This window comes from Heterodontus francisci, chromosome 42 (assembly GCF_036365525.1).
Source record: "Heterodontus francisci isolate sHetFra1 chromosome 42, sHetFra1.hap1, whole genome shotgun sequence".
NCBI lineage: Eukaryota > Metazoa > Chordata > Chondrichthyes > Heterodontiformes > Heterodontidae > Heterodontus > Heterodontus francisci.
The window spans coordinates 1,162,393-1,189,035 of record NC_090412.1 but is presented as its reverse complement, the minus strand read 5'-3'; the positions used below and the strand labels follow the sequence as shown (position 1 = coordinate 1,189,035).

Genomic DNA, 26,643 nt, shown 5'->3' with positions numbered 1-26,643 from the left:
CTGCAGTCCACGTGAGGTAGGTACACCCACAGTGCTATTAGGAAGGGAGTTCCAGAATTTTGAACCAGCGACACTGAAGGAACGGCGATATAGTTCCAAGTCAGGATGGTGGGTGACTTGGAGGGGAACTTGCAGGTGGTGGTGTTCCCACGCGTCTGCTGCCCTTGTCCTTCTAGTTGGTAGAGGTCACGGGTTTGGAAGGTGCTGTCAAAGGAGCCTTGGTGCGTTGCTGCAGTGCATTTTGTAGATGGTACACACTGCTGCCACTGTGCGTCGGTGGTGGAGGGAGTGAATGTTTGGACGGGATGCCAATCAAGCAGGCTGCTTTGTCCTGGATGGTGTCGAGCTTCTTGAGTATTGTTGGAGCTGCACCCATCCAGGCAAGTGGTGAGTATTCCATCACACTCCTGACTTGTGCCTTGTAGATGGCAGTCAGGCTTTGGGGAAACAGGTGGTGAGTTACTCGCTGCAGGATTCCTGGTCTCTGACCTACTCTTGTAGCAATGGTATTTATATGGCTACTCCAACTCAGTTTCTGGTCAATGCTAACCCCCAGGATATTGACAGTGGGGGACTGAATGTCAAGGGGAGATGATTAAATTCTCTCTTGTTGGAGAACGTCATTGCCTGGCACTTGTGTGGCACAAATGTTATTTGCCATTTTTCATCCCAAGCCTGGATATTGTCCAGGTCTTGCTGCATTTCTATACGGACTGCTTCAGTATCTGAGTCGTGAATGGTGCTGAATATTGTGCATTCATCAGCGAACATCCTTATTTCTGACCACATGATTGAAGGAAGGTCATTGATGAAGCACCTTAAAGTGGTTGGGCCTAGGACACTACCCTGAGGAACTACTGCAGTAATGTCCTGGAGCTCAGATGATTGACCCCCAATAACCACAACCATCTTCCTTTACGCTCGGTACAATTCCAACCAGTGGAGAGTTATCCCAAATCCCATTGACTTCAGTTTTGCTAGAGCTCCTTGATGCCATACTTGGCCAAATACTTGATGTCAAGGGCAGACACTTTCACCTTACCTTAGAGTCAGAGTTATACAGCACAGAAACAGGCCCTTTGGCCCATCGTGTCTGTGCCGGCCATCAAGCACCTAACTATTCTAATCCCATTTTCCAGCACTTGGCCTGCAGCCTTGTATGCAATGACCAAGTATCCCATATGCCTTCCTAACCACCTTATCTACCTGCGCTGCTGCCTTCAGTGATCTATGGACAAGTACACCAAAGGGCCCAGTGACCCTCTGTACTTCCTATGGTCCTACCATCCATTGTATATTCCCTTGCCTTGTTAGTCCTCCCAAAATGCATCACCTCACACTTCTCAGGATTAAATTCCATTTGCCACTGCTCAGCCCATTTATATCGTCCTGTAATCTAAGGCTTTCCTCCTCACTATTTATGACACGACCAATTTTAGTGTTATCCGCGAACTTACCGATCATACCTCCTATATTCACGTCTAAATCATTAATGTACACTACAAACAGCAAGGGTCCCAGTACCGATCCTTGTGGTACACCACTGGTCACAGGCTTCCAATCGCAAAAACAACCCTTGACCATCACCCTCTGACTCCTGCCACTAAGCCAATTTTGGATTCAATTTGCCAAATTGCCCTGGATCCCATGGGCTCTTACCTTCTTAACCAATCTCCCATGCGGGACTTTATCAAAAGCCTTACTGAAATCCATGTAGTCTACATCAACCGCTTTACCCTCATCTACACATCTAGTCACCGCCTCGAAAAATTCAATCAAGTTAGTTAGACACGATCTCCCCCTGAGAAAGCCATGCTGACTATTCTTGATTAATCCCTGCCTCTCCAAGTGGAGATTAATCCTGCCCCTCAGAATGTTTTCCAATAGTTTCCCAACCACTGATGTTAGACTCACCTGCCTGTAATTACCTGGTTAATCCCTGCTACCCTTCTTGAATAATGGTACCACATTCGCTGTCTTCCAATCCTCTGGTACCTCTCCTGTGGCCAGACAGGTTTTGAAAATTTGTGTCAGAGCCCCTGCAATCTCTTCCCTTGCCTCACATAACAGCCTGGGATACATCTCATCTGGGCCAGGGGATTTATCCACTTTAACGCCACTAAAACAGCTAATACTGCCTCCCTTTCAATGCTAATATGTTCAAGTATATCACAATCTCCCTCCCTGATCCCTGTGACACCACCAATTTTTGTATTGTAAATAGTGAGGAGGAAAGCCTTAGACTACAGGATGATATAGATGGGCTATGGGCTGGTACGATGGGCGGAGCAGTGGCAAATGGAGTTTAATCCTAAGAAGTGTGAGGTGATGCACTTTGGGAGGTCTAATAAGGCAATGGAATATACAATGGATGGTAGGACCCTAGGGAGTACAGAGGGCCAGAGGGACCTTGGGGTGCTTGTCCATAGATCACTGAAGGCAGCAGCACAGGTAGGTAAGGTGATTAGGAAGGCATATGGGATACTTGCCTTTATTAGCCGAGGCATAGAATACAAGAGCAGGGAGGTTATGATGGAGCTGAATAAAACTCTGGTTAGGCCAGAGCTGGAGTACTGTGTACAGTTCTGGTCACCACACTATAGGAACTATGTGACTGCACTGGAGAGGGTGCAGAGGAGATCCACCAGGATGTGTAGATGACTGTGAAACTTTGCAGAGGAACATAGATACATTGAGTGAGTGGGCAAAGGTCTGGCAGATGGAATACAATGTTAATAAATGTGAAGTCATTCATTTCGGTAGGAGTAACAGTAAAAAGGATTATTACTTGAATGGTAAAAAGTTGCAGCATGCTGCTATGCAGAGGGACCTGGGTGTCCTTGTGCATGAATCGCAGAAGGTTGGTCTGCAGGTACAGCAAGTAATTAGGAAGGCAAATGGAATTTTGTCCTTCATTGCTAAAGGGATTGAGTTTAAAAGCAGAGAGGCTATGTTGCAGCTGTATAAGGTACTGGTGAGGCCGCACCTGGAGTACTGTGTGCAGTTTTGGTCTCCTTACTTGAGAAAGGATGTACTGGCACTGGAGAGGGTGCAGAGGAGGTTCACTAGGTTGATTCCGGAGTTGAGGGGGTTGGCTTATGAGGAGAGACTGAGTAGATTGGGATTATATTCATTGGAATTCAGAAGAATGAGGGGGGATTTTATAGAAACATATAAAATTATGAAGGGAATAGATAAGATACAAGTAGAGAGGATGTTTCCACTGGCAGGTGAAGCTAGGACAAGAGGGCATAGCCTCAAGATTAGAGGGAGCAGATTTAGGACTGAATTAAGAAGGAACTTCTTCACCCAGAGGATTGTTAATCTATGGAATTCCTTGCCCAGTGAAGTAGTTGACGCTTCTTCAGTAAACGTTTTTAAAGCTAAGGTAGATATCTTTTTGAACAAGAAAGGAATTAAGGGATACGGTGAGAGCGCGGGTAAGTGGATCTGAGTCCACGAAAAGATCAGCCATGATCTTATTGAATGGCGGAGCAGGCCCAAGGGGCCGGATGGCCTACTCCTGCTCCTAGTTCTTATGATCTTATGTTGCCTGGGCTGAAGCATTTCAGCTATGAAGAGAGACTGAAAAGGCTGGGGTTGTTTTCCTGGGAGCAGAGAAGGCTGAGGGGGGACCTGATTGAGGTATACAAAATTATGAGGGGCATTGATAGAATAGATAGGAAGAAACCTTTTCCCTTAGTGGAGAGGTGAATAACTAGGGGGCATAGATTTAAGGTAAGGGGTAGGAGGTTTAGAGGGGAATTGAGGATGAACTTTTTCACTCAGAGGGTGGCTGGAATCTGGAATACATTGCCTGAAGGGTTGGTTGAGGCAGGAACACTCACTCCATTCAAGAAGTATTTAGATGAGCACTTGAAGTGCCATAACATACAAGGTTACGGGCCAATTGCAGGGAAATGGGATTAGTTAGGATGGGTGCTTGATGGTCAGTGCAGGCGCGTTGGGCCGAAGGGTCTGTTTCTGAGCTGTAAAACTCTGACTATAACTATATGACTACACCTACATCGTCCTTCTCCAGAGTGAAGGGACACAGATTGCCACTTGGGTCCCGAATGGGCCCTAGTCTTTCCCTGGTTATCCTCTTGCCCTTATCATACTTATAAAATGCCGTAGGATTTTCCTTTATCTTTCCCGCCAGTGTTTCTTCATGTCCCCTCTTCGCTCTCCTTATTACTTTTTTTTAAGTTGCCCCCCCTACAATTTTTATACTCCTTTAGTGCCTCCACTGTTTTCAGAGCTCTGAATCTGCCATAAGCTGCCTTTTTTTTTTCTGATCCGATCCTCTGTAATCCCTTGATATCCAGGGTTCCCTGGACTTGTTGGTCCTACCCTTCACCTTAACGGGTACGCTATTTCCTCTTTGAATGACTCCCACTGGTCTGATGTAGACTTTCCGACAAGTAGCTGCTCCCAGTCCATTTTGGCCAGATCCTGTCTCATTGTATTGAAATCGGCTTTCCCCCAATTCAGTACCTTTATTTCCGGTCCATCTTTGTCCTTAAATCTTAGAGTTATGGTCACTATCCCTGAAATGCTCCCCCACTGACGCTTCTGCCACTTGTCCGGCTTCATTCCCGAGGATTAGGTCCAGTACTGCCCCTTCTCTTGTCGGAATTTCTACGTACTGACTCAAAAAGCTCTCCTGTATGCATTTTAAGAATTCTGCCCCCTTTAAACCTTTTGCACTAAGACTATCCCAGTTGGTATGGGGAAGTTGAAATCCACTATTACCCTATTATTTTTACACCCCTCTGAGATTTGCGTACATATCTGCTCCTCTATCTCTCCCTGACTGTTTGGCGGCCTGTAGTACACTCCCAGTCAAGTGATTGCCTCCTTTTTGTTTTTAAGTTCTACCCATATGGTCTCATTTGAGGAGCCTTCTAAGATATCATCCCTCCTTACTGCAGTAATTGACTCCTTGATCAACAAGTGCAATGCCACCACCTCTTTTACCCCCTCCTGTCTCGCATGAAGATTCTATACCCTGGAATATTGAGCTGCCAGTCCTACCCCCCCCTCAACCATGTCTCTGATAGCAATATTTATTTATTTTTTATTTTATTTACAGATACAGCACTGAAACAGGCCCTTCGGCCTGTGCCGACCAACAACCACCCATTTATACTAACCCTACAGTAATCCCATATTCCCTGCCACCTACCTACACCAGGGGCAATTTACAATGGCCAATTTACCTATCACCTGCAAGTCTTTGGCTGTGGGAGGAAACCGGAGCACCCGGCGAAAACCCACGTGGTCACAGGGAGAACTTGCAAACTCCGCACAGGCAGTACCCAGAATCGAACCCGGGTCCCTGGAGCTGTGAGGCTGCAGTGCTAACCACTGCGCCGCCCATTTGCTAATAATCGTCAATTCATCTGCCTTACTAATAATACTCCTTACATTAAAATAGATGCAATCCAGCCTTGCATTTTTCACTTGTGCCTTAACAGGCCTATATTTGCTCTGCCTTCTAGACTGACTCAGTTTCTCTTTTATATTTGATTGTGCATCACCCCCTACTGTACCTCCACTCTGTATCACATCCCCCTGCCAAATTAATTCAAACCCCCCCCCGCCAAATTAGTTCAAAACCCCCCCCGCCAAATTAGTTCAAATCCACCCCCCCCGCCAAATTATTTCAAATCCACCACCCCCCCACCAGCCAAATTAGTTCAAACCCCCCCCCCCCAACAGCACTAGCAAACCTCCCAGCAAGGATGTTGGTCCCGTTCCTGTTCAGGTGCAACCCGTCCAACTTGTACAGGTCCTACCTTTGCCAGAAACAGACCTTAGTAAAGCATATAGGATCTTTGGCTTCATAAATAGAGGCATTGAGTACAAAAGCAGGCAGGTTATGCTGAACCTTTATAAAGCTCTGACTAGGCCCCAACTGGAGTATTGCATCCAGTTCTGGTCACCACACTTCAGGAAGGATGTGAGGGTCCTTGAGAGGGTGCACAGGAGATTTACTACAATGGTTCCAGGGATGGAGCATTTTAGTTATAAGGTTAGCTTGGAAAAGCTGGGTTTGTCCTCCTTGGAACAAAGGAGATTGAGGGGAGGTTTAATAGAAGTGTACAAGATTACGATAGGCGTAGGCAAGTTAGACAAGGAAAAACTGTTCCCATTAATAGTACTTGGACTGGGCGACACATTGAAAGTTTTGGGCAAAAAATGCAGGGGGAATACGAGGAAGCACATTTTTCTTTTTACACAGCGGGCAGTAATGACTTGGGACTCACTGCCCACAAGGGTGGTGGAAGTGGAGACGATCAATGACTTGAAGTAGTAGTTGGATGGCCACTTGAGAGAAAGAGACTTGCAGGGCTACAGGGATTGAGCGGGGATGGCATTGACTGCATAGCTCTGTGGAGCCAGTTTGGACTTGATGGGCCCATTGGCCTCCTTCTGTGCTGTAAATGACTGACAGGTACAAATATTCATACTGGGAATAATGAATCATCATTTCAGGCTGGAGATCAAATTTACCTACAGCTATTCAGTTCTAAGCTTATAAGACATATTGCCTTAGCTTTAATCACTGGACTTTCATGGTACTGTTCAATAGCAAAGCCTGCTTTGCACTCAAAGTGACGAATACACCTGCCTCCATGAAGTCATTCTTCTAGGTTTCCACGTGACTCATTGAAGCAGTGATGATGAAAGTAACTTCTTTGCAGTGTGGCAATTTCAAACCAATGGCCTCTCACCGGGTTTCTTATGTAGTAGTAGCTTGACAACACAAAGGTGCAAAGTGAAATATTTTGCTCGTCAAATGCATGGCCTAAAAGGATGATGGAAGCAGCCTCAATAGTAACTTTCAAAGGGGAATTAGGTAAATACTAGAAGGGGAAAATTTTGCAGGATTATGGGGAAAGAGCAAGGGAGAGGGACTACCTAGATAGCTCTTTCAAAGTACCAGCACAGGTGTTCTATTCCTAAAAGCCAGTTGAAGGACGAAACCGCAGCCAATCTTTACTCAGTCTTACACTTGCAGTGAAACATTACAAGCATATACCTCATAACTCAATTACCCTACGGTTTCAGTAAGTGTCTCTTTATCTGTGCTCAAGTGAAACCCCAATTAATGTCCTCCACCTGCATATAAACACAATTGATATATAATTAACACAGGCACGACGGGATGAATGGCATGCTTCTGTGCTTTCAGATTATGAGTAAGGTTATCCTTTTGGTACATTCATTAACAGAATTTTACCAGCCAAGAAACAGGCCATTTGGTCCAACAAGGCTGTGCCAGTGTTTATGCCCCATGAGCCTCCTCCCAACCTACCTCATCTCACTATCAACATAACCTTCTATTCCTTTCTTCATCATGCACTTATTTTACTTCCCCTCAAATGTACCTATACTAGTCGCCTCAACTACTCCCTGTGGTAATAGGTTCCACATTATAAATCACTGAGTAAAAAGGTTTCTCCTGAATTCCTAACTAATTTATTGGAGACTATCATATATAGTTCTAGACTTCCCCACAAGTGGAAACATCTCTCTACATCTACGTTATCGAACCCCTTCATAATTTTAAACACTTCTACATGGTCACCTCTCAGTTTTGTTTTTTTCTAGAGAAAAAAGCCCCAGCCTGTTCAGTCTTTCCTGCTAGGTATAACCTCTCAATTCTCCCATCAACCTCAAAAGTTTTTGCACCATCTCTACTGCTCCTTTTTATAAATGGAGATCAAAAATGTGCACAGTTGTGTGGTTGAACCAAGGTTTTTATTTATTTATTTATTCTTTATTTATTTAGAGATACAGCACTGAAACAGCCCCTTTCGGCGCGAGTCGGTGCTGACCAACAACCACCCATTTATATACTAACCCTACAGTAATCCCATATTCCCTACCACCTATCTACACTAGGGGTTTTATGCAAGTGTTTTGAATCCTTTTATACTATCTACTTTAGTGACCTTCCCTAGTATTTATTTCACAAGTATTATTTAGTTCACAACTCCATAACCCTAGAAAAGAGACCCTAGCCACAACTGGGCCGGGTTATTAAATTTGAAATAATACTGAAACTTACATAGTCCATTACAACCAATTAAATGTAGCAAATTCTCACCAGATACTCTTAAAATTAATTCTGCTGCAATCTAATACAGCTAGTTATATAAAAATGGCCAGGCCCTGTATTCTTGGTACATCTGAACAAGCTCTTCAGGTTTTATATTTCTCCACAGCTGTCCCTTCAGCTGCCTAGGCCCTAAGCGCTCAAATTCCCTCCCCAAACCTCTCTACCTCTTTCCTCCTTTTAGGATGCTCCTTAAAACCTATCACTTTGGCCAAGCTTTTGGTCACCTGCCCTAATATCGCCCTAAATGGCTCGGTGTCAAATTTAGCTTTATAACACTTCTTTGAAGCACCGTGGGACGTTAAAGGCACTACCTAAATACAAGTTGTTGTTAATGTTTAATATATTGGAATAGTTCAGATTTCCTTTCCCCAGAGAAGTACATCAGGAAATATGGAATGTATTTGTGTGTTGGGTTTTATTCTGCAATTGTATGGAGTGCCACTCAGTGGCTACATGTAGAAAACTGGCAGAACTGGTAGCAAATACACAGCTCACTAGGCTCAAACTGCACCACCTCTGCATCATAGGCAGGCAGCTGGAATAGGTTTGTCCTTCCAGGGAGCTGGGGGAAGCAGGGGAGACAGAAGGAAAAGACCGAGGGTTGAAGAAAACACTGAACATTAGCTGAAATATGTCTGCACATCTACAACAGGAACTGAGCACACTGGCTGTTAATCTAGACAAAAAGAAAGAAGGCAACCGGAAAATAAATGTTCTTCTGTAGCTGCATTCTCAATGACTGACTGGGGTCAGGTACCAGAGAAGAGTGACGTAAAGCAAAGACAAATTATGCTTCACTGAGCCTGGGCCAATTCAAACCTGCTGACGCCAGTTATCATCAGCCAGCTGTCTGTGTCTATCAGAAAACTTCTGGCAGCAGAAACATCCCATTCGAAAAGCCACAGCAGTAAACAGTAAACGGGGGCAGTAAGACAGCACTAACTGAAGATCAGCAAAAACAGCCTTTAGACTAACTGCCCAGCAGTCAAATCTTTGGCATAAGACTTCAAACTGAATATTTTTTTCAAAATTCTTTGGAAATCAGTGAATAGCAGAAAAAAAATAAAAAGAACACTCTCCCCTCATGTTGGCATTGGTGAGATTTCTTACTTCACCATAAAGCCTATTGGATTAATCCAAGTGAAGAAAATTCATTCAACCATGATTGAAAATTTAGCAGGGAGAGGGATGGGCAGGCAAGCTGATTAGAGTCTCTGATTGGAGATACCTGCACTGCGGTAATATTCAACACCTGGCTCACCTGCTCTGGCCCAAGCTCATAGCAGAACTTGAAACACGAGCTTAATTTCCTCCTTTCCTGGTTTGTCTTCTTACTTTGTCTCTGTCCCTCTATACAGAGAGGGGGAGCCAGTTCTCTACTAATGGAGGTAAAACTTGCCTATAGTGTGCGAGAATGAAGCTGCTCTTTCATCTAACTTAGTGATTATACATCAAACTCACTTCCATTAAGGAGTTCAATTAAACTCCAATTAACATGAAAGTGAGAACCAACTTTATAACCAGCACACGTGCAGTTTCAGACTCCCAGCACTGAGTAAATTCCACCTTCATCGAATCTTACAGCACAGGAGGTCATTCAGCCCATTGCACCTGTGCTGGCTCTTTGAAAAAGATACAAATTTAGTCCCATTCATCTACCCTTTTAAATCTCCCTTTTTCAAATATTTAGCCACTTCCCTTTGAAGCTATTCCAGCTTCTACTTCCATCCTTGGTTCCAGTAGGGCAATACATGCACTAAACCTTCTGTGTAAACAACAGCAGCATTAAGCAGAGACCCAATGTGTAGCACAAGTGTGAGTATTACACCACTGCTGACATATTGAGCCTGGTGGGATGTTGACTATTCCATGCCCTTTGGTGATGCCACTAAGTCTATTAAAGGTTGCAAGAGACAGGAAATTCAATACCTGCAAGGTACTAATCTCTGGGTTACTCCCAGTGTCACAAGCTAGTGAGTATAGGAAAAGTAGAATAAAACAGGTTAACACATGGCTGGAGAAATGGTGCAGGACAGAGGCATTGCAACTAGTCCTGGGGCAGGAGGGATCTGTTCAAGGTGAATATGACACACCTCATCAGAGCTGGGACCAGTGCCCTCACGTTGTTAGGGAAGGTTTTAATAATTTGGCAGAACAAAAAAAAGGAGCGTTATGATAAATTTAAGGCTCATAATACAGTAGAGAGTCAAGCTGAATATAGAAGGTACAGAGCAGATCCAGAAATAGAATGAGGGGAAAAGAGACAGTATAGGAGATTAGTGGGAAGCATAAAAGGAACACAAAAGTCTTTTATAAACACAGATAGTAAAAAGGCAGTCAATGGAAAGGTGGGGCCAATTAGGGAACAAAATGATCTTGTCGAGGCAGAGGGCATGGCTAAGGTACTAAATGAGTGCTTTGCATCTGTCTTCATTAAACAGGATGCTGCCAAAGTAGCAGCAAAGGAGGAGGCAGTAGAAATATTGATAGGATAAAAATACAGAGGAGATACTTCAGAAGTTGGCAATGCTAAAAGTAGAAAAGTTACCTGGTTCAAATGGGATGCACTCAAAGTTACTGAGGAAACTAAGAGTGGAAATTGCAGGACCTGCTTGAATATGGGGTTAGTGCCAGAGGACTGGAGGATTGCAAATGCTACATACCGGTTTTAAAAAAGGTAACTACAAGCCAGTCAGCCTAATGTAGGTGGTGGGGAAACTGTGACAATAATTTGGGACAAAATTAACTGCCATCTGGAATAATATGGCTGATAAATGAAAGTTAATCTGGATGCGAAAAAGGCAAGTCTTGTTTGACCAACTTGTTTGAGTTCTTTAATGAAGTAACAGAGTTGATGAGGCAATTGCAGTTGATGTTCTGTATATGGATTTTCAAAAGGCCGTTGGAAAAAGTAACATTTAGAATTTAGAACATTACAGCGCAGTACAGGCCCTTCGGCCCTCGATGTTGCGCCGACCTGTGAAACCATCTGACCTACACTATTCCATTTTCATCCATATGTCTATCCAATGACCATTTAAATGCCCTTAAAGTTGGCGAGTCTACTACTGTTGCAGGCAGGGCGTTCCACGCCCCTACTACTCTGAGTAAAGAAACTACCTCTCACATCTGTCCTATATCTATCACCCCTCAACTTGAAGCTATGTCCCCTCGTGTTTGCCATCACCATCCGAGGAAAAAGACTCTCACTATCCACCCTATCTAACCCTCTGATTATCTTATATGTCTCTATTAAGTCACCTCTCCTCCTCCTTAACGAAAACAACCTCAAGTCCCTCAGCCTTTCCTCGTAAGACCTTCCCCTCCATACCAGGCAACATCCTCGTAAATCTCCTCTGCACCCTTTCCAAAGCTTCCACATCCTTCCTATAATTCGGTGACCAGAACTGCACGCAATACTCCAGGTGCGGCCTCACCAGAGTTCTGTACAGCTGCAGGATGACCTCGTGGCTCCGAAACTCAATCCCCCTACTAATAAAAGCCAATACACCATATGCCTTCTTAACAGCCCTATTAAATCCCTGAAAGTTGCTACCCAGGTTATGTACCTGGACACCAAGATCTCTCTGTTCATCTACACTACCAACAATCTTCCCATTAGCCCAGTACTCTGCATTCCTGTTACTCCTTCCAAAGTGAATCACCTCACACTTTTCCGCATTAAACTCCATTTGCCATCTCTCAGCCCAGCTCTGCAGCCTATCTATGTCCCTCTGTACCCTACAACATCCTTCGGCACTATCCACAACTCCACCGACCTTCGTGTCATCCGCAAATTTACTAACCCACCCTTCTACACCCTCTTCCAGGTCATTTATAAAAATGACAAACAGCAGTGGCCCCAAAACAGATCCTTGCGGTACACCACTAGTAACTAAACTCCAGGATGAACATTTGCCATCAACCACCACCCTCTGTCTTCTTTCAGCTAGCCAATTTCTGATCCAAAGCTCTAAATCACCTTCAACCCCATACTTCCGTATTTTCTGCAATAGCCTACCGTGGGGAACCTTATCAAACGCCATACTGAAATCCATATACACCACATCCACTGCTTTACCCTCATTCACCTGTTTGGTCACCTTCTCGAAAAACTCAATAAGGTTTGTGAGGCACGACCCACCCTTCACAAAACTGTGCTGACTGTCGCTAATGAACTTATTCTTTTCAAGATGATTATAAATCCTGTCTCTTATAACCTTTTCCAACATTTTACCCACAACCGAAGTAAGGCTCACAGGTCTATAATTACCAGGGCTGTCTCTACTCCCCTTCTTGAACAAGGGGACAACATTTGCTATCCTCCAGTCTTCCGGCACTATTCCTGTCGACAATGACGACATAAGGATCGAGGACAAAGCTCTGCAATCTCCTCCCTGGCTTCCCAGAGAATCCTAGGATAAATCCCATCTGGCCCAGGGGACTTATCTATTTTCACACTTTCCAAAATTGCTAACACCTCCTCCTTGTGAACCTCAATCCCATCTAGCCTAGTAGTCTTAATCTCAGTATTCTCAACAACATTTTCTTTCTCTACTGTAAATACTGACGACAAATATTCATTTAACGCTTCCCCTATCTCCTCTGATTCCACACACAACTTCCCACTACTATCCTTGATTGGCCCTAATCTAACTCTAGTCATTCTTTTATTCCTGATATACCTATAGAAAGCCTTAGGGTTTTCCTTGATCCTATCCGCCAATGACTTCTCGTGTCCTCTCCTCGCTCTTCTTAGCTCTCCCTTTGGATCCTTCCTGGCTAGCTTGTAACTCTCAAGCGCCCTAACTGAGCCTTCACATCTCATCCTAACATAAGCCTTCTTCTTCCTCTTGACAAGCGCTTCAACTTCTTTAGTAAACCACGGCTCCCTCGCTCGACAACTTCCTCCCTGCCTGACAGGTACATACTTATCAAGGACACGCAGTAGCTGCTCCTTGAATAAGCTCCACATTTCGATTGTGCCCATCCCCTGCAGTTTCCTTCCCCATCCTACGCATCCTAAATCTTGCCTAATCGCATCATAATTTCCTTTCCCCCAGCTATAATCTTGAAAAGAATAAGTTCATTAGAGATAGTCAGCACGGTTTTGTGACGGGTAGGTCGTGCCTCACAAACCTTATTGAGTTTTTCGAGAAGGTGACCAAACAGGTGGATGAGGGTAAAGCAATGGATGTGGTGTATATGGATTTCAGTAAGGCGTTTGATAAGGTTCCCCACGGTAGGCTATTGCAGAAAATACGGAAGTATGGGGTTGAAGGTGATTTAGAGCTTTGGATCAGAAATTGGCTAGCTGAAAGAAGACAGAGGGTGGTGGTTGATGGCAAATGTTCATCATGGAGTTTAGTTACTAGTGGTGTACCGCAAGGATCTGTTTTGGGGCCACTGCTGTTTGTCATTTTTATAAATGACCTGGAAGAGGGTGTAGAAGGGTGGGTTAGTAAATTTGCAGATGACACTAAGGTCGGTGGAGTTGTGGATAGTGCCGAAGGATGTTGCAGGGTACAGAGGGACATAGATCGGCTGCAGAGCTGGGCTGAGAGATGGCAAATGGAGTTTAATGCGGAAAAGTGTGAGGTGATTCACTTTGGAAGGAGTAACAGGAATGCAGAGTACTGGGCTAATGGGAAGATTCTTGGTAGTGTAGATGAACAGAGAGATCTTGGTGTCCAGGTGCATAAATCCCTGAAGGTTGCTAACCAGGTTAATAGGGCTGTTAAGAAGGCATATGGTGTGTTAGCTTTTATTAGTAGGGGGGTCGAGTTTCGGAGCCACGAGATCATGCTGCAGCTGTACAAAACTCTGGTGAGACCGCACCTGGAGTATTGCGTGCAGTTCTGGTCACCGCATTATTGGAAGGATGTGGAAGCTATGGAAAGGGTGCAGAGGAGATTTACTAGGATGTTGCCTGGTATGGAGGGAAGGTCTTACGAGGAAAGGCTGAGGGACTTGAGGTTGTTTTCGTTGGAGAGAAGGAGGAGGAGAGGTGACTTAATAGAGACATATAAGATAATCAGAGGGTTCGATAGGGTGGATAGTGAGCGTCTTTTTCCTCGGATGGTGATGGCAAACACGAGGGGACATAGCTTCAAGTTGAGGGGTGATAGATATAGGACAGATGTGAGAGGTAGTTTCTTTACTCAGAGTAGTAAGGGCGTGGAAAGCCCTGCCTGCAGCAGTAGTAGATTCACCAACTTTAAGGGCATTTAAGTGGTCATTGGATAGACATATGGATGAAAATGGAATAGTGTAGGTCAGATGGTTTCACAGGTCGGCGCAACATCGAGGGCCGAAGGGCCTGTACTGCGCTGTAATGTTCTAATTCTAATAACTCTTGCCCTGCGGTATATAATAGATTTGTTAACAAAATTAAAGCCCATGGGATTAAAGGGACAGTGGCAATGTGGATACACAATTGGCTAAGGGACACAAAGCAGAGAGTTGTGGTGAACACTTTTTTTTTTGTTGGCGGGAAGTATATAATGGCGACCCTAAGAGTTGGTATTGGGACCACTGCTCCTGGACTTGGGTATACAAGGCCTGCTTCTGTGTTGTATAACTGACTAACAGACTTCAGGAGGACAGGCTAGTAAAATGGGCAGACACATGACAGATGAAATTTAGTAGAGAAGCGTGAAGTGATATTTTGGTAGAAACAATGAGGAGAGGCAATATGAACGAAACGGATCAATTTTAAAGGGTGGAGGAACAGGGGCTTGGGAGTGTATGTTCACAGATCTTTGAAGGTGGCAGGACAAGTTGAGAAGATTGTTTAAAAAAAAAATCTGGGATCCTTGGCTCTATAAATGGAGAGTGTACAAAAGCAAAGAAGTTATGTTAAACATTCATAAAACGCTGGGCAGGCATCGGCTGGAGTAGTGTGTTCAAATCTGGGCTCCACACTTTGAAAAAGATGCCAAGATCTTGGAAAGAGTGCAGAAAAGATTTATTGGATGGTACCAGGGATGAGGGATCAGGTTATATGGAGACTGGAGAAGCTGGGATTCTTCTTCTTAGAGAAGGTTAAGAGGAGATTTGATTGAGGTGTTCAAAATAATGAGGGTTTTTGATTGTGAATAAGAAACCATTTCCAGTGGCTGAAGGGTCAGCAACCAGAGGGCACAGGTTTCAGGTGATTAGCAAAGAACCAGAGGTGACAAGAAAACAGATTTTTAAAAAAAACACCGAGTTATTATCTGGAATGCACTGCCTGAAAGGATGAGGGAAGCAGATTCAACAAAACTTGAAGAGAACTGGATCAATACTTGAAGGGAAAGTTTACGGGGCATTGGGAAAACAGCAGGGGAATGGGACTAATAACTCTTGCAAAGAACCGGCACAGGCACAGTAGGCCAAATGGTCTCCTTCAGTGTAGTAAGACTCCATGATTTGCAGTTGAAAAGTGCATGGCTGAACAAAGAGGCAAAGCAGCAACCGTCACAGTCTGATCAGCTGCAGAGTGTACAATGAACTGAAGCATTAACAGCTAGGTTGGGTATGTGATGACCCCGGTGGTGCTGCCGTAATTCAGAGGTATAAGGTGCTACATGCAGATCCTGGAATTCATGTTGATATGGCTGCCTATACCACGTGTTAACAGAGAGCAGTTCTTTTTGTCTTGTATTAAGTATTGTTGGTTGCCTAGTCTGTTATCCAACTTCATTGTTAATGGTCAGCCAAACAACTACCAGTGTAATAAATGTCACAAGCGCAGAAATCAAAAGGAAATCTATTTTCCACCCTCCATCCGAAAAAAGTGGCAAATTTTTGCTCTTGGAGCAAAATCTGGAAACAGAATTCTAACAATTCCAAACCTGGAACTTTGGGAGCATTCCTCAAGTTCTGTAGGACAAAGATTCAGGAGGTTCCAAAACCTTGAAACCTAACCTGAATTTATAAAAACTGGTTGTCTCCTATGGTAGTGGAGGGGAAATAAGATCAAATTTGGTCTTCAGACCAAGTGGGTGGTAGAGGACAGGGACTACTTGGAGGAGGTCAGAGACAGTATCCAGTGCCCATCTTGAAAGTCACATATTCTGTCCTTATTTCCAGGACAAGTTTCTACAACCAACCTTATAAATGGAAACCACCCATGTAAACATGTCATGCTGTAATAACAACCTCCCATCAAAAAAAAAAATCATTGAAAGTTACTTAAACTACACACTTACCTGGCAGAAGAGATGATGAGCTGGGAGTCTTTGTACGCTATAAGGTAACCCTGGTTTTCTGGATTGTGAACCGTAACCTGATGAAAAATAAATAAATCAAGCCGGGCAGTACATGTACCCATGGCACATTCAAGCTCCGAGTGGATGGAAGATGAACTTGCAAAGGCAAAGGTTCCATTAAGCAGATCAGGGTTGAACCTTTAAATCAAGGACCACTTTACAAAAAAATGCAGCATGCAGTGTTGGGACAGGGATTGGCAGCTACAATTCCCCACTAAGTGAACACCGTGCCTGATTTTAATCTGGTAGGCAGCCCATCAAATTTGATTCTATTCGTTTAGAACAATTTTCCTACATCCCTGAACCGACCAGGAGCAGGAATCCACCAGCTGCCTTATCCAGTCTGGTTGCAGCACACTGGGGGCTGCACATCGGGTGATGTTACTCACTGAGCTATTGGAGAATCCAACCCATAAATTTTACCCATGCCCCCAGTACTGGGCTCAGTCTCTGCTGGTGCTTTGATGAAGCATCAGGCTTACCCATTAAGTACCCAATTCAGAGAGGTGGTCTGGCCCTCAAGGATCAGGACACCTTCCACCCATAAACGTTCAGCACAATGTTATTTGGTCAGGACAGGTGTGGACAGATTGGCCTCACCTGGAGCTAACAGACTGCGGTTAGATGTGTGATACAGTAAAGCTGCTTACTCAACTCAGTAACAGGAACAGAGTTTGGCACACTATTGCTCAATAGGACATTGCTAGTTGTTCAGAACCAGCTTGGTATTGTTAGTAGCCCCATGACATCAGAAAGCAACATAACCAGGCCCTGAGAGTACCCATTACAGGCAAAGCATGATTTTCAGTCCTGCCAAATGGCTGCCTGCAAGGAACAGGTGACTCCTCCAGCCCTGTCTTTGCATCCCTCAGGCCTTTGTTGTGAAGCTGTGTGCCCCTTTCCAAAAAACAAATGAAAACTTGTACTGTTGATCTCTAACACTTACACTCTCCAACACTCGTAAACAGCGCTCCGCACCCCATAATGATGCAACCAATTTGTCCTGCTCTTCATTCTCACCCAGCTGCTCCACGCATTCTTTTACTGTTAATGCAGAAAGAGATTCAAGTTGGTTAGGATAAACCTGATCATGGGCTTTGCCCTCTGTTGCATCAGGTACTCCTGGGCCAACTAAAGCACAGGCCAGAAGCAACAAAAGAGATCAAAACCAAAAACACGATCTGAGTGACTTGTTCAAAATCAAACCTTGCTGTCCCCACTAGGGAGGCAAATTTCATGACAACACAAACCCTGGTGCCAGCGTGAACCAGGGCCCAAAACCAGCTGAACATAAAAGTGCAGTAGGATAAAGCACGCAGATACAGGCATTGAGAATTTAAAACAAGACAAATCTTTAACATTGTGACATATTTAACTTACAAATTCTTTGGCAAAAATTTGAAACTAGATTCACGAACACAAATTTTGTTCAAATTATCATGGATGGCCAGGGCCCCTCCCTGTACGGCTACTCTATGCGGTCACTGGCAAGGGACGTTTGGCGCAGCTCCTCTGGGTGCAACAGCCATGAAGCTGGGCTGCTCGGGAACCAATCTGGAGTCCCATAACATCAGGAAATTAAGGGCTATATGCAGAGGAAAAAAATGTGAAACGATATTTTCTAACACCCAAAATAGTGAGTCCAATTAGCCAGGCACATAGCTGTGCCCAGCAGCATGTGGGAATGTTGTGATTTCAAAAGCATATGTGGTCGCAGTCTGTAATAGGAGACAAATCATAACACTAAGACTGCGTATTTTTACCTTCGTAACATTGCCCAACTTCGCCCTGTCTCAGCTCATCCACTGCTGAAACCCTCATTCATTTCTTTGTTACCTCTAGACTTGACTATTCCAATGTACGCCTGGCTGGTCTCCCACATTCTACCCTCTGTAAAATTGAGGTATTCCAAAACTCTGCTGCCTGTGTCCTGGCGCGCACCAAGTCCTGTTCACCTATCAACCCTTGCTGACTTACATTGGCTCCCAGTCAAGCAACGTCTTAATGTTAAAATTCTCTTTGTATTTTTATTCCTTATTTTTATGCTCCTGTGAAGCACGTTAGGACATTTTATGTTGAAGGCACTATACAAATACAAGTTGCTGCTGTTGGGGTCAATCCATGTAAGACCAAGAGTAATTCCTTCAGCTGTGCATGTACCTTTATCCACAATGTGATCCAATCCTCCCAGGAGTCTGAGCTCCTCCTTAAACCAGTCGCCTGCACGTTTGGATGTAAGTGAAAGCAGAGTCTCCATGGCCAAGTGTCCAGTCTATCCAAAAGAGAAAAATGCACCTCAATACTCAGCTCTGGAAATCACGTTGCAGAAAGCACAAAACCTAATTACATGCAACAACTTTAAATGGATCAGATCCTGCACAATAACACTGAACTCTGCCGGGCAGCATCAATTGTGGACTTCACTGTGATCCACAACCACACATCCATTCCACAGCAGATAGTATACTGCCTCTCCTCTCCCTTCCCCTCCCAGTCCAAGTCCTTTCCCTTTATCCCCCTCCTCCTCGAGATCAGGATTCCCATTTGCGTCTGTACAATGGACGACAGGGAACATTGGAAGGCTACCTGGGGCCAAAGTGGGGTTTGATTCTCTCCTCACCGTGGTCCTTTAGGCCTACTTTGTGTTTCTAGACAGTGATTAAGGCCTCCTGATTTCTTGCTCCTTTGCCCTTGACCCTGCTGAACCCCAGTGTAGTGGACCACATTGCCTTGGCTTAGAATGTTGGAAATGCACAAAAGCCTGCCAATATCTTAGTGTTTCTGGTAAAAATTCTACTAGTCTGTTGGTGGCTGCACCCCGAACATGAATGTTTTTGTCTTCAAATTCAAATGAGCTTGTTGTCCAGGATTTTCCTTCACTTCTAACTTTATAAATTGTCTACTTCTGTTTAGAGCTTTTGGATGTGCAGGAAGCTGAACATATTTACTGAAACATTCTGCTTAATGATGGCATCTCTGATAATCCGGATCAGTCTGAGAATAACTCCTGCCAGCCAACTGCCTGGCTAAAATTAATCACTAAATGTTCAAGAGAACACTCCAGAAAGAAACAAAAAAAAAAAATACAAACAGAACTGAAACTCAAATGTTCTTGGCACTTATTTGATATTTTTGGGAAGACAGCAGTAGTGAAACTCATACAACAGTAAGTAAACTGTGTGCTAAAGCAAGATTAGGGCTAACCCAGGTTCCATGCTGAAACTAGGCCTCAACCTATTCTGCAGTACTACAGCTACCAGCAGGGGGCAGGACCAATGTAACTGTCGGCAAAGGAACAGAAGTTGAGACACAGCGTCTTTTCAATATGAAGTACAGGATTGTCATCATACATGCATGAAATTGCAGTGTGCGCAGTTCACACTGAGTCAAGAGGCACATTCCCACATCACACAATGTGACGACTTGTAGAAACATCACTACATTAAAGCTGTTTTACGACACTTCGATTGCATATAGGTTCACAGCTTATGATGGCTACAACAGCCTTAGCCACGACAGCCCCACAATCCTCCGCCGACCCCATCTCCCCACAACAATTTTTACAACTGGAGGGGCACACTGGCTTCCATTTCAAACCAGTAAAAAAGCAATGCAACACCAAAGGAATTAAATGACCAGGAGTTCAGTTCACAGCAGGGCTATTAAACCCCATTCAGCTAATTATACTGAACAGAATGAAAAACAAGCTTTAAAAGGCAATAATAAAAACACCATGTAAAGTTGATTGAGATCAGGAACAGAGATACTGAGTCAAATTCAGTACAGGAGTAGTGAAGATATTGAGTACAGGGGTAGTGAAGCCTTGCTTCAATTGTATAGAAACTTGGTTAGACCGCGCCTGGAGTACTGTGTACAGTTTTGTTCCCCTTATCTTAGGAAGGATATTATTGCCATAGAGGGAGCACAACAAAGGTTCATCAGACTTGTTCCCGGGATGGCGGGACTGTCCTATGAAGAGAGATTGGGGAAACTGGGCCTGTATTCTCTAGATTTTCGAAGAATGAGAAGTGATCTCATTGAAACCTACAAAATATTTAAATGGATAGACAGGGTAGATGCAGCTAAGATGTTTCCCCTGGTTGGAGAGTCTAGAACCAGGGGACACAATTTCAAAATAAGGGGGAAGCCACTTAGGACTGAGATGAGGAGAAATTTCTTTACTCAGAGGGTTGCGAATCTTTGGAATTCTCTACCCCAAAGGGCTGTGGAAGCTCAGTCATTGAGTATGTTTAAAGCAGCGATTGACATTTTTAAATACAAATCATATAAGGGGATATGAGGATAGTGTGGGAAAAAGGCATTGAAATGGATGATCAGCCATGATCATAATGAATGGCGGGGCAGGCTCCTACTCTTATGTTCCTAAATGTAAATGCCCTGCTTTGAATCCACATAGTCACCAACCCCTCTATCCAGCAGCTTCGGAACGATACTAAGCTTGCCTCAGTGGCAGTACTCGCATCTTGTGGGTTCAGGCCCCACTGCAGGACTTGAACACAATCTTGACTCTCATTTCTCCCCCGCCATCACATTCAGTTCATAGTTGTTTGTGGGAGCTTACTGTGCACAAAATGGCACTGCATTTACTACATAACAGTAAGAGTGCAAAACACTTTACAACACTTGTGCCAAGTTGGGTAAATAGAACGGAGGCTGTTCTAATCGAAAGAATCTAGCATCTAAATAGACTGTACAGTAACTGATCTGCCAGTGAAGTTAATAAGTGGAACATCACTGAGTAAATGTTTACCCTGTATGACTTGACGGGCAGGTGCTACTTTAATATAAACAGACATCCAAAACAGAGTCCAAGAGAACTGCAGCATCCTTGTTCTATCGTCATGTAATGAGCTGGTGAGTAAGTGTAGACTCCAGTCACCAAATTAAATATTTTTGAACCTGATTTGTTCAGGATAGCCATCTCAATTGTGGGCAAAGGTTTGTACTGAATAACATTGTCTGCTTTAACTTCAGAGACATGCCATAAAAATTAGTTTTGCACCTTGCCTGACTTCTTTGCTGTATTGAAACAGCAGTGACACTAGGTAAAGAGCACGATGCTGCTCCTCACCAGCAGCTTTACATCTTAACATATAAACAGAATGAGGAAAACACATCAGAGTTTGAAGTGATTAAGTTTAAAGAAATACCTACCCTCGATTTTTAAAAAAAATTCTTCCACGGTACATGGGCATCGCTGGCTAGGATAGCATTTATTGCCTTCCTTAATTGCCCTCGAGAAGGTAGTGGTGAGCTGCCTTCTTGAACCACTGCAGTCTGTGGGGTAGGCACACCCACAGTACTGTTAGGAAGGGAGTTCCAGGATTTTGACCCAAATTTTCAAATCCTCTCTGACCACAGGAAAGGTACCAGAGCATTGGAGGACAGTGAATGTGGTACCATTATTTAAGAAGGGTAGCAGGGATAAACCAGGTAATTACAGGCCAGTGAGTCTAACATCAGTGGCAGGGAAAATATTGGAAATTCTGAGGGACAGGACTAATCTCCACTTGGAGGGGCAGGAATTAATCAGGGATAGTCAGCATGGCTCTGTCAGGGGGAGATTGTGTCTGACTAACTTGATCACATTTTGGCACTGCCTCAAAAAATTTATAGATGAGGGTAAAGCAGTTGATGCAGTCTATATGGACTTCAGTAAGGCTTTTGATAAGGTCCCGCACGGCAGGTTGGTTAAGGTGGTAAGAGCCCATGGGATCCAGGGCAATTTGGTAAATTGGATCCAAAATTGGCTTAGTGGCAGGAGTCAGTGGGTAATGTTTGAGGGTTGTTTTTGCGAGTGGAGGCCTGTGACCAGTGGTGTACTGCAGGGATCGGTGCTGGGACCCTTGCTGTTTGTAGTGTACATTAATGATTTAGACGTGAATATAGGAGGTATTATCAGTAAGTTCGCAGATGACATGAAAATTGGTGGCGTCGTAAATAGTGAGGAGGAAAGCCTTAGACTACAGGACGATATAGATGGGCTGGTAAGATGGGCGGAGCTGTGGCAAATGGAATTTAATCCCGAGAAGTGTGAGGTAATGCATTTTGGGAGGACTAACAAGGCAAGGGAATATACAATGGATGGTAGGACCCCAGGAAGTCCAGAGGGTCAGAGGGACCTTGGTATACTTGTCCATAGATCACTGAAGACAGCAGCACAGGTAGATAAGGTGTTTAGGAAAGCATATGGGATACTTGCCTTTATTAGCCGAGGCATAGAATATAAGAGCAGGGAGGTTATGATGGAGCTGTATAAAATGCTAGTTAGGCCACAGCTGGAGTACTGTGTACAGTCCTGGTCACCACACTATAGGAAGGATGTGATTGCACAGGAGCAGGTGCAGAGGAGAGTCACCAGGATGTTGCCTGGGCTGGAGCATTTCAGCTATGAAAAGAGACTGAAAAGGCTGGGGGGGGTGGTGGGGAAGATATAATTGAGGTATACAAAATTATGAGGGGCATTGATAGGTTAGATAGGAAGAAACTTTTTCCCTTAGCGGAGGGGTCATTAACCAGGGGGCATAGATTTAAGGTAAAATGCAGGAGGATTAGATGAGATTTGAGGAAAAAAAACTTTTCACCCAGAGGGTGGTTGGAATCTGGAACACACTGCCTGAAGAGGTGGTAGAGGCAGGAACCTTCACAACATTTAAGAAGTATTTAGATGAGCAAATGAAACTCCATAGCATACAAGGCTATGGGCCAAGTGCTGGAAAATGGGATAATAGTTAGGTGCTTGATGGCCGGCACAGACACAATGGGCCGAAGGGAGTGTTTCTGTGCTGTATAACTCTATGTCTTTATAACAGTGAAGGAATGGTGATATAGTCCCAAGTCAAGATGGTATGTTGCTTGGAGGGGAACTTGCAGGTAGTGGCGTTCCCACGCTACTGCTGCCCTTGTTCTTCTAGGTGGTAGAGGTCGTGGGTTTGGAAGGTGCTGTAAAAGGAGCCTTGGTGAGTTGCAATTTATTCTTAAATTTAACGTAGTCTAAATTTAGAACAGCTTGGCAACGTAGAAGCTTCAAAACCCAGTTTCTAAGCTGCCACTCAAGCTCAGCATTGAGGGTAGGTTCCTCAAGAGTGATTAATTGATGCTTTATCTCAACAAATTTCTTGGTACTGTTGCTTTGGAAGAGCAATTACTAAGTACACAAAGAGGTGAAGCACCATAAATATTTCACTATTAAAATGGTAATTATTGCCAGGGCTAAGGATGATGGAAGGTGCATACATAGCCCTGTATTGGGTTATCGATGCTTTGCTTCAAGGGTTTCATCAGCATCTAAACAGCAAAGCTCCAATGGAAGCCAAGTGCAGGGTCAGTTTAGAATGTGCTATTCAACCGGTTCCACAAGTTTTCATTCTTCAAGCGGGGACAAAAGGCAGATTCTGACTCAGCTGAACTGGGATTACGAGCAATCACCAGACAGTGGCCAACCTGTGACAGGGCAGGTACCACGCAACTGTGTGCGAGTTGTCGAGTGAGGATCACGTTTCTCGGTTTACTATTTGTTTGCAGCTTTCTGAACAATCAGCCATTTACTGTGAAGTATCTTTTATACTGTGATCAAGGTAGACCCCAAGCAGATATTTGGCTCCATGTTCTTACCGTAATGTTCTCCAGGTCCAGATGCCTGTTGTGCACAGTCTCACAGAGCTTGCGAATTTTCTCTTTGATCTTTTTCATTTCTTTCTCATTCAGTTGTCGTGAACAAGGGTCCTGGTCCATCTCCAGGAGGCGAATCATCAAGTCCAGACTGGCCCGATCCAGATCCATGTTCAGTCGGTCCCGGCTCAGGATGTACATTAATGCTGCTGTGCAAAGAGCTAGATTCTGACAATGCAATGCAAAGACTGTGAGAAAACCTCAACAAATAGGTACTGACACTGACAAAGTACGACATGAAGCACTGTATATAGTCAAACTTTCAGCAGTATGGTCAGGCTACAACTGACATCACTACCTACCACACTTGCTGCTCGATGGGCATGAGCCGCAGCGCACCCCCCGAGGCACAGGGGCACGAGCCGCGCCCCTGCAACGCATGCAATGCTGTCTTGCACTCCATTGTACATAAAATTTTGAATAGAGACAGCACTAAGATCCTGAAAAGGTAAGGGTAGGTACACCTGAATCTAAAAACTTGCTAAGTTGGGGGAGGTGGACAGCACAGACCTCAAGATTTGGTGGAAACAAGGCCGTAATCGCAAGCCAGGAGGCACAATAAGTTGCGTCGATGGGAGCAAAGGGGCACCGATAGACTGAGTAAGTGGACAACACTATGGGAGATGCAGTTCAATGCGGCCATGTGAGAGATTATCCACTTAGGATCCAAAAAAAGACAAATCAGAATATTTTCTAAATGGCAAGAGACCAGGAACAAAGGGATTTGGTTGTCCCAAGTAGACAAATCACTAAAGTCAGTGGGCAGGTACAAGAAGTAATTGAAGAAACGAATGGAATGTTGGTCTTTATCTCAAGCAGCTGGAATACAAAGGAAGCAATTTTTACTTCAATTGAACAGAGTCTTCGTCAGACCCCATCTGGAGTTCCTGTTTTCCGTTCTGGGCACTGCACCTCTGGAGGATATATTGTTCCTGGAGGGACTGCAGATTCACAGAATGACAGTAGGGCTAAAAGGGTTATATTACGAGTGCAGGCTGCACAGACTAGGCTTGTGTACCTTGATTTTGGAAGACCGAGGAGAGATCTAATGGAGATGTTTGAGATGGTGAATAAAATTGATCAGGTAGATAGAGATAAACAATTTCATCTGGCAGGGGCAGGAAAGAGGCCGGAACAAACAGGCTTAATTTAAAATTAGAGCCATTGAGAAGCAGGTTTCCATTTGTCCATAAAAAGTAGTGGAAATCTGGAAGAGACTCACAAAAACGTTTCGACGCTGGCAGCCTTTGAAATTTTGAAGACCGAGATAAATAGATTTTTAATAAAATAAAAGCAAAATACTGCGGATGCTGGAAATCTGAAATAAAAACAAGAAATGCTGGAACTACTCAGCAGGTCTGACAGCATTTGTGGAAAGAGAAGCAGAGTTAACGTTTCGGGTCAGTTCCAATAAATAGATTTTTGTTGGGTTCGGGTATTATTGGGAGTAAACAGAGTTGAGATACAGGTTAACAATATAATCCAACTGAACAACAAAACAGGCTTGAGGGGCTGAATGGCCTCATCCTGTTCCTATGAAATTCAGGATGTTATCTGACTAACCTCTCCCCCTCCAACACCATTTTGCACACAACCAGGAACTCCAGCCCCCCTCCCCCACTCCCATAACCTACATCAAGTCCTGTTCACCCATCACCCCTGTGCTTGCTGACCTACACTGGCTACCAGTCCAACATCAGGATTTTAAGTTTTCATTGTTGCCAAATTTCTCCATGGCCTTGCCCCTCCCCATCTCTAACCTCCTCTAGCCCTAAAACCCGAGATCTCTACACTCCTCCAATTCAGCCTCTTGAGCATCCCCCACTGGCAGCCGTGGTAATCAGGCAGAATCGGCATGGTTTTGCGAAAGGGAAATCATGTTTAACCCACTTATTGGAGTTCTTTGAGTGAGTTACATGTGCTGTGGATGAAGGGGAACCGGCGGATGAATTGTACTTAGATTTCCAGAAGGCATTTGATAAGGTGCCACATCACAGGTTATTGCAAAAAATAAAAGCTCATGGTGTAGTGGGTAACATATTGGCATGGATAGAAGATTGGCTAGCTAACAGGAAGCAGAGTTGGCATAAATGGGTCATTTTCTGGTTGGCAAGATGTAACGAGTGGTGTGCCACAGGGACCTGTGCTGGGGCCTCAACTTTTTACAATTTATATAAATGACTTAGATGAAGGAACCGAAGGTATGGTTGCTAAATTTGATGATACAAAGATAGGTAGGAAAGTAAGTTGTGAAGAGCACATAAGGAGGCTACAGAAGGGTATAGATAAGTGAGTGGGCAAAGACCTGGCAAATGGAGTATAATGTGGAAAAATGTGAAATTGTCCACTATGGCAGGAAGAATAAAAAAGCATATTATCTAAATGGCGAGAGATTGCAGAGCTCGGAGATGCAGAGGGATCTGGGTGTCCTAGTGCACAAATTGAAAAAGATTAGTACGCAGGTACAGCACATAATTAGGAAAGCTGATAGAACGTTATCGTTTATCGCGAGGGGTATTGATTACAAAAGTAGGGAGGTTATGCTTCAGCTACACAGGGCATTGGTGA

At 44.2% G+C, this 26,643-nt stretch overlaps 1 protein-coding gene across 1 annotated transcript in view; it reads right to left on the bottom strand.

The window, feature by feature from the left end:
* Positions 1 to 26,643, bottom strand: part of LOC137355386 (wings apart-like protein homolog) — a 189,264-nt gene that overhangs the window by 54,782 nt on the left and 107,839 nt on the right. Inside the window, exons 9-12 of the mRNA XM_068020380.1 lie at positions 24,019 to 24,243; positions 18,544 to 18,655; positions 17,330 to 17,427; positions 16,324 to 16,400 (exon numbers count right to left, since the gene is read on the bottom strand). Coding sequence (XP_067876481.1) covers positions 16,324 to 16,400; positions 17,330 to 17,427; positions 18,544 to 18,655; positions 24,019 to 24,243 — 512 coding nt within the window. The remainder of the gene's footprint in view (positions 1 to 16,323; positions 16,401 to 17,329; positions 17,428 to 18,543; positions 18,656 to 24,018; positions 24,244 to 26,643) is intronic.